Below are 8,746 nucleotides of genomic sequence, written 5' to 3' on the forward strand. Positions count from 1 at the left end.
TCGAAAATTAGACTCTAACTTATGGTCGAAGGTTTATCTTAGCGCACCACTAGTACAATGACAAAACGAGGTGTGATTTGAATCACATCGTAGTACACTTAAACTTGTCGATTATTTTAATATATTTTATTACTCATGCAATTCAAATAACATTTTCGTTTCAATCTTATCAGCAAGAATGCAATTCAAAATTTAAAACAATATACATAAGAATCTAAACATTACTTTTTTATTAGGGATGATAACGGATAGTATTTAAACACGGACCCATTAAGGGGATTTTCAATCAGAGACATGTCCTGAGATTTAATGAATTAGCCTCACTATTATATATATATATACTAAAAAAGTGCACGTACGTAGCACGTGAGCAACTAAATTGCTGGAAATATAAGTACGAAATTTTGATAATATTTAAATTTAAATGATTTAAAATATGGCTAATAGTATTTATTAATTGAAATAAACCAAACCACAAAATCAAAAATCATGACCATAGACGCCAACGGTATATGAACCGGAGAAGTTATTTTATTCACATGACACACTTTTCAATATACTTCTTGGTTGATTTTGATAATTCAATAACTCTTTGTCGTAGTTTGTTATAATATACATATAACCATTTTGGTATACTCAGCAAGTATATGATCGTCTTTAACATCTATTATGTTATTTAAAATTCTCAGCTGGGATCTGACATGCTCGTAGTTTACTTCCCTATCAGTATTTTTTTTGGTTTTCTACATTGTTTTTATCCAGTAATCTTATTTTTCAAATATTTATTTTATTGTTGAATGATTTTTCATTTTTTGACAATCATCGACTATAACTCATAAGAATAAATGTTGTTTTTAGTCGTGATTGGTTTTTACTTGTGACTAAAAGTATGTATAACCTATATATTCTTCAACAACATAACCAATGAATGGTGCTGTAATTTCTTCAAACATCGTGATATTTGTAATATCATTTTTATATATTTAGTATCAATATTATCAACATATAGCTATAAGTTTAATAAATTTTTAACAATTATTTCTCAATCAGTGTGAGAAAAAAACTTGAAAATCTTTTCAAGTGACTATATTTTATAACTGTGTCATCGTTTAATTTGACGCAATTCAGGAAAGTCATTTCGTTCGTTTTTTTTAGAAGATTTGGAACAATGATTCCGTGCATCATATCATGGGGATTATATAGTTTCAATCTCATAAACAAAACAAATTTTATTCTATCGAGTTTACATTTTGTTTATAATATTTTATATATTGTGGAACGAAATACAAATTAATTATTGTATTTTAAAAATCTTGAGAAGGACACAGATAACGTAATTAAGATATGTATATGAGATATCATTCAAATATATATATCAAAGTATTTGTCTTATTCAATATCTCATCTAATAATACAACTCTTTAGATTTCATGAGCATCTTATAATAGACAAAATTAATTTGATGAAATATTGTATAATTCAGTTTGAATTTCACTATTCGGCTAAGTGAATTTATTTGGCGAGTAGTTCTCTATGTTACCATCATATATCTCATGAATTAGTTTGTTAACCACTTTAACTAAAAAAATAGACAAAAACAACCTCTTAGCCACCTCGAAATCTATCGAGATAATATTGGAAGAAATAAAGTGCAACCGGCTTAATGTCCCAATTTACTAAAAATGCACAAAATTGATCTATTGTGTCCACAAAGCTTTAGAATTGTTCTCATACCATTAAAAATAGAATGATAATTATACACATTTTTTTTTTCATGTATTTCTATTTTTGAATGAAGAATTTTTTCTTTTTGTTTATTCTTTGAGAAATATTGATATTTTATATGACATCAATATGTTGCAAACCATGAAGTAGCAACATAATCACTATATAACCCTTAAAGGTTTACACATACAATTTTCCAATTTCTTCTTCATTGTGCTGCGTTGAAATTTAAATATGAATCATTCTTGATCATAATATTTTGCTTTAAATACGCCTTCAAATACATATGTATATGTTTCATGTCTCTTAGTTAGACCTAATTTCAAATATCTAAAAAAATGTATTTGAATTATATCATACATAAATAAGGACATAGTAATACGCAACATTATTTTTTTAACATGTTTTTTTCATCCACTATGTTTGTCATAAATTTTTTGTTCAAAATTTGATTCATTTCTAAACTACATGTATGAAAAACCAATAAATTATATAATTCACAGAAATCATATATTACTTTCTTCGTAGAACATTAGACCCAAAATATGTGGCTTTGATTGGTGTACTCTCATGCATATTTTCATATAAACAACAAGACAAATAATAGAATATCAGAAAAATCAATTGCCGCCAACAATGCTAAACAAAATGAATTTAAAAAATTCATGACACAAGCAACCTCCATAAAAATGATAACTCAAAGTTCAAAAATAATTTATTTAGTACAATAACAAAGAAATTGAAGTATATACGAGCAACAAAAGGCATAAATCACTCTCAAATTAAATACTAACTCATATTATTCAAAAAATTTCAAAATTTTTTCAAATAAAGAGAAGGCGCCTTATTAACGTCATGTTTTCATAAATATTTTACTTTTTAAAAAAACACACAAAGGAAAGTGGTGCCTCAAAATCATCATGAAAAATCCTTTAATAAAACCTTAAGAAATAAAAATATAATACGAAGTCACACAATTTTCCTTAAATCAAAGAAAAATATTAGACCGTTGACAAAATATATCTGACAACGACAAAACATACTTGTGATACAATTAAAATTTAGAATCATGCATAATAATTTAATTAGAACAAAATCGTATGCCAAAAATATACTTGATATTATCTCTTTTCACAATTTATCCATGTTTGTCGTCCACCAGAGAACTCATAGATCCACTAATTTTTTTAGTCCACCTATTAATTTCACAATAAATAATACTACAAAAATAATATAATCAAGCAAATAAAAACTCAAATTCAAATACTTTCAATCAATTTAAATAAAAAATTTTGAATAGAGAATATAATTATGTTGTAAAAATTGTGAATACTGATTTATAGACAGAAGTCTGGAAATACATTTGTCCCAATAAATAAAAAAATATTATCTCTTTATATTATGAGATATAAGCTAAAAACGAAGAAACATTTCATCACTTTTAATATTTTCTAAGTCGCTTCAAACTAAGTAATCTAAGCAAACTGAAAACATGCATTATGTGTTTAAGAATTAACAAAATAGCTCAAGGAAAAAAAAATTAAAAATAATCATTTTTGTGGGATATATGATTTTGTTTTATATTTTCTTTCGGTGAACAAACAAATCACATAAGGAATCCAAACACAACATGATCAATACAAAGGACATATAACACTAAAACATGTAATGCTATGTTAAAAAACTCATCTCATTGCAAGAACACAAAATGATCAAATGAAGCATATTATTTGATAATATTTATTTAGCAGCATATATAAAAAATTGACTAAATAGCTTAAAAACAGTGTTTGGAATAACTTACATACAAACATTTTTCTCATTCATGTATATCTATTGACACATAAAGAGTTTGAAAATATCTTTATTCTGAATGGGAGAAAGAAGTTTTATATAATCTTAATATTTATTAATAAAAAACACGATTGAGTTACGTGGTTCGGCTTTGAATATTCTACATCCACGGAAGAACACAACAACCTTCTTTGTTATTAATTCAACAAAGAGTTACAAGTACATAATCGAGAGAACAAAGAACGAATTACAATTGAGATTATATCCCTTAACCACTTCGACTCTCTCTCTTTGTGTCGTGTATTCTCTGTTCTCTGTCAAGTGATCACGATGGAGATTATTGACTCTTCTTTTCCTTGTTTTTCTCATCTTCTAAGTCCAACTATACGGCTGTGTTTGGTCCGTAGGATAAAGAATAGATTAATTAGTTATCTCTCATGATCACATATTTGGTACAAAGTTTGTGTATTCTGAATTCTCTCATTGGCCCTCGTAGGGCCCGCACTAAACAATACGTTATTTTTGGAAATGGTGCAATAAGAAATTGACGATGAAAAATATGATAAATTAATTATAATGAGAAAATGGGTTTTTTTAAATATTAAAAAATATATTAAAAATAGATATTTATTTAAAAATCCATTAAAAATGCACAATTTAACGGATTATAATTAGAATTCGTAAAGCAGGTTGAGAATTTCAAATTTTATGTTAGAAATTTTTTTCTAATAAATATATAATTATTAAAACATAAAATAATATGTTATGATAGTTAATATATATTTATTTTTGTTATCATCAAAACTGTATTATTGTTTGTTATCATCAAAACTAAGAAATCTAATATAATATATAAGAATAATAATAGATATAGTAATATTAAAATGTCAAAATATTAATAAAAATAATGGTTAGTAAGAGTTAAATTAATAATAATATATACAATTATATTAATTATAAAATAGAAAGAATTATAGGAATTAAATTATTGATTAAACTAATAATATCATTATAATTAATGAGAATAATAAATGTATAATAAAAAATAAAGTTTACAAATTAATAAAAAATGAATTTTTAATATTAATATCAATATCAGTATTAGTATTATGATATATGTTATTATTATTCATATTCTTATTATTATCAATTTATTTTCGAAATTCTTTTTATTAATATGGTCAATATATTTAATATTAATATATTAGACTTATTTCATATTTTTTTATTGTACTTACTATCGATATTATTAATATTTTTTAAAATTACCTACTTATTTATTTCTTATTAGTATTATTATTTGTTTATTATATTTAGTTTAGGTAATTATATTGTATATAGTAGGGATACTTAAGTCATTTAATGTTAATACACAAAATTAATCTATAATGTAAAAATTATACCAAACATCGTATATTTTATCTCACTNTAATCTATAACGTAAAAATTATATCAAACATCATAAATTTTATCTTACTATATTATTTATCCATATATTTCATTTTATAATCTATATAATTACTAATAATTTATTTATCACATTACACGTACCAAACATAGTCTATATTACCTCACATGGCAAACTAAACATTTTAAGGGTCGGTCCTTCACATGATCCTTCAAAACCTTTACCCAAAGCACATAATAATCATTTTTTACTTTCTTTTTTTTTTTTGGGCAATGAGTAGTTTGATACAATTGAGTCACGAACCCGAAACTCGTCCTAAACTTGGGCTGTAAGACATCGGCCTTCTCTCTAATATTTTTACCTATGATATTAATGTAGCATCAAATCCATAAAGAACCAACAAGAGAAACTCGAGAACATTAACTTTTATATCCCAACTACATGAAACTGCACTTGATGCAATTCACAATTCAATGAAAAGAGCTAAAGCTCAGAAGGGAGTAACGCTCCCACTTCTAGTTTCTGCCGGGCTGAACAAAGCAGACCGAGTCCTCGGTCTGTACTCCTCTAACTGCCTCACGACCTCTTCCATCGTAGGCCTAACAGTGGAAACGGGAGCGCAGCATCCCATCGCAAGCTTCAATGCCTGAACCAACCCTTCTTCCATCGGATTTCTCACACCCTTTAAGAGATCCACATCGAAAACCTCCATGGTCGTTTCCTCCAAGACTGCTACTTTCACTAGTGAAGGTAAGTCGACAAAATCACCGTTTCTTGCATTCTTCCCTGGCCTTTTTCCCAACAAAATCTCGAGTAGTAGTATCCCATATGCATAAACATCGGTTCTTGAATTGCATTTCTTCATCTTCTGGAGTTCTGGTGGCTTGTAACCATCTGCTTTAGCTAGTGCTACTATCTCATCTGACACAGCTGCAACCATTATCTTTTCCAGTCCAAACTCGTTAAGCCTCGCCACAAAGAAGTCATCTACCAGAACAGTTTTCGATCTCACATTGCCATGAGTTACTGGTGTTTCGAGGCCATGAAGATGACTTAATCCTCTGGCGATTCCCAGTGCAATCTTGTGTCTCCTAGCCCAATTTAGGGCCGGCTTCCCTACCCTAGATTCTAAACATAAGCCAGAGATACAAATATTATAAATTAGTTCAAAATTTTCAATCAATTAATCTTTAACAATATCTTAGCAATATTGTAAAAGAAAAAAAACCAATATCTTAGCAATAACAGTGTTAATGCATTTGAGAACCTACCCACACAAGTAGCTCTGGTTAAAATCTGAGTACTATCATGGCAGGATAACAAACATTACTCCAAAAAAATATAACCAGGCGAACACCGAAATACAAGTTCCCCAGACTTTTGTTTATGAGCCATCAAATCTAGATATGGGTCGAGAATTGGCGTTGCGGTCACATTAAAATGAAACAACAAGAAGATATTTGTTGTATCACTTCTGATGAAGAATTACTCTAACAGTCGTCACATTCTTGATTTTGCTTTTCATGAAAATCTCCCCATTGCGGGCCTCCACAAAATTGGTTGAAGCTCAATCCCCGAACTAATCACGCAAGATTCGATTCACATAACATATCATTAATTGAATTCTAAAGAATTTTTACGAATTCTTGGCGCAAATATAAACCATACATAACCATCTTCATACAACTGTTAATCACAATGTAAAAGGAGTCTACCTACAAATATACACATACTGCATTTTAACCAACATACAATATGAAGCATATGTAGTTCTGTTTTGAAGCAAAGATAGAATCATGAAACATACCATGTAAGAGATCAGAAAGGGTTTTGTTAGGCAGATAATCATAAATGAGAAGTTTCTCCCCTCTTTTCCCCTGATAGAAAGCTCTCAAAGGAATCAAATTCTCGTGTCGAACCCGCCCCAACTGCTTGATCACCGCCAAACAAGAACTCTTATCTTCACAACTCCCTTCTCTCAACAACCTTAAAGCAATTGTTCCTCCATCTGCTAACTTGGCCTTGTACACTGTCCCATAACTAGTCTTCTCCATCACTTGCCCTGTAGCATTCAACACATCTTCCAAAGTTAAATGCTCACCACCCTGAAACAAAACCAATTTTCCATCACCGCCAGCATCACCGCCATTGCCAATTTCTTCATCCTCCTCATCGTCAAACTCCTCATCCTCTTCATCCAAATTCCTTCTTTTTCCTTGAAAATATCCAATCAACAACGAAACCAACACCACGGTACCGGTCATCAAACCAATAACAATCCCAGCTATTGCACCAGAACTCAATCCAGAGCTTCCACCACATTTCCTCAGAGGTGGCCCACAAAGACCTGGACCGTTCCCTTCAAAAACCTCAACACCAAACTTCGATCCCCCAAAATTTGTTGGCAAAACCCCTGTGAAATTATTGTGAGAAAGATTCAATTTTTCCAGCTTTAGCCCAGTCACACCCTCTGGAATTCCACCAGAAAACATATTGTCCCCAAGATCAAGCAGTTTAAGCCCAAGAAAACCAGTAACGAACTGTGGGAAACTCCCAGTAAACACATTCTTCCCCAAATCAAGAAACTGCAAGTTCTTGCAAGTGGCATCAGGCAATGCAGGCTCCGGCAGAGAACCGGAGAGAGCATTACCATGAAGCCTAAGAAAGTCGAGGCGGTCACACAGGTTCCAAATCGAGGTTGGCAATGACCCTCTGAGCAAATTATAACTCAAATCAATATCCGACAGAGAAGAACTGTAACCAAGCTCTAATGGGATGACCCCAGATATTGAATTCACACTAAGATATAGACTTTGTAGATTAGTAAACTCCCCAATCTCTCTAGGAATAGTACCAGAGAGATTAGCAGATGGAAGCTGAAGGGAAACTAGATGCAAAAAAGGGTCTTCGTATAATGAAAGACTAGTCCATTGTGGTGAAGAGAGGTCTGTGCAAAGTAAAGAAGAACCGTTGGTAAAAGCCCATTTGAGGCCTCTCCACTGGCACAGTGGAACAGTGGTATTCCAAGATTGTAACAGCAAGTTCTCTGCAGTTCCTTGCAGTGAAGGCTTAATCTTCTGCAAAAGCAACTCCACATCTGAAGTAGACTCAGTGAGAGTGAGGAGAATCGAAATGCAGAACATGAGAAGAAGCTTCAGAGCCGCCATTAATGAGGCAAAGAAGAAAAGGAGACAAGGAAGAAGAAAGAAAAATGTATGGAAATTTTGAAAAGGAGATGAAGAGGGCTCTTTTTATCAGGCATTTTCTTTATGGAAAGCTGACAGTGTTGACAATTTAGTGAACATTTACTCATCTTCAGCCATCACACCAACTATTGAATCATGATTTTATTGATTCTTGCATGAAAATTGAAAACATACGATTTATTTTTTTTTAATTAATATATACTAACTCAAAAAATTCAAATTCTCAAACACGTACAAACAAAAATATGATATTATTATAACATATAGTTAACAAGAGAACTTATCAATTAACACTTTATTTTTTGAAAATACAATAGTTAATAAATATTTTTTCCATAAGAAATTTTTGGAGATCTACAGATTTCACAAGAGAACTTATCAATTAACACTTTATTTTTTGAAAAAAAAATAAGAAATCAAATAAAAGTGAGAGTGACAGTATTTAATATTTATTGATATCATTACATGATATTTAAAGGTAATAAAAGTTTTCATCCATCATGATGCCGTTTGTAAAGTTTTGGGCACCTTCAATTTTCACATGCATCTAACCCCTTTTTTTTTTCAAATTTTCTGTCAGAATTTAATAATTTTTTCCAATTAAAACAAACAA

At 30.1% G+C, this 8,746-nt stretch overlaps 1 protein-coding gene across 1 annotated transcript; it reads right to left on the reverse strand.

The window, feature by feature from the left end:
• Positions 1-5,333: 5,333 nt before the first annotated feature.
• LOC140963606 (putative kinase-like protein TMKL1) lies at positions 5,334-8,239 on the reverse strand. Its single transcript, XM_073422999.1, has 2 exons — positions 6,735-8,239; positions 5,334-6,055 (listed from the first exon to the last, which is right to left on the reverse strand). Exons 1-2 carry the CDS (start codon positions 8,092-8,094, stop codon positions 5,418-5,420), a joined length of 1,998 nt encoding a protein of 665 aa, XP_073279100.1. The 5' UTR covers positions 8,095-8,239; the 3' UTR covers positions 5,334-5,417.
• Positions 8,240-8,746: the final 507 nt, after the last annotated feature.

This window comes from Primulina huaijiensis, chromosome 17 (assembly GCF_012295235.1).
Source record: "Primulina huaijiensis isolate GDHJ02 chromosome 17, ASM1229523v2, whole genome shotgun sequence".
In the NCBI taxonomy this organism is placed as follows: domain Eukaryota; kingdom Viridiplantae; phylum Streptophyta; class Magnoliopsida; order Lamiales; family Gesneriaceae; genus Primulina; species Primulina huaijiensis.

Coding starts and splice junctions, on each gene's coding strand:
- LOC140963606 (XM_073422999.1), bottom strand. CDS start 8,094: ATGGCGGCTCTGAAGCTTCTTCTCATGTTCTGCATTTCGATTCTCCTC. Junction 6,056..6,734: donor CCTTTCTGATCTCTTACATG/GTATGTTTCATG, acceptor GCTTATGTTTAG/AATCTAGGGTAGGGAAGCCG.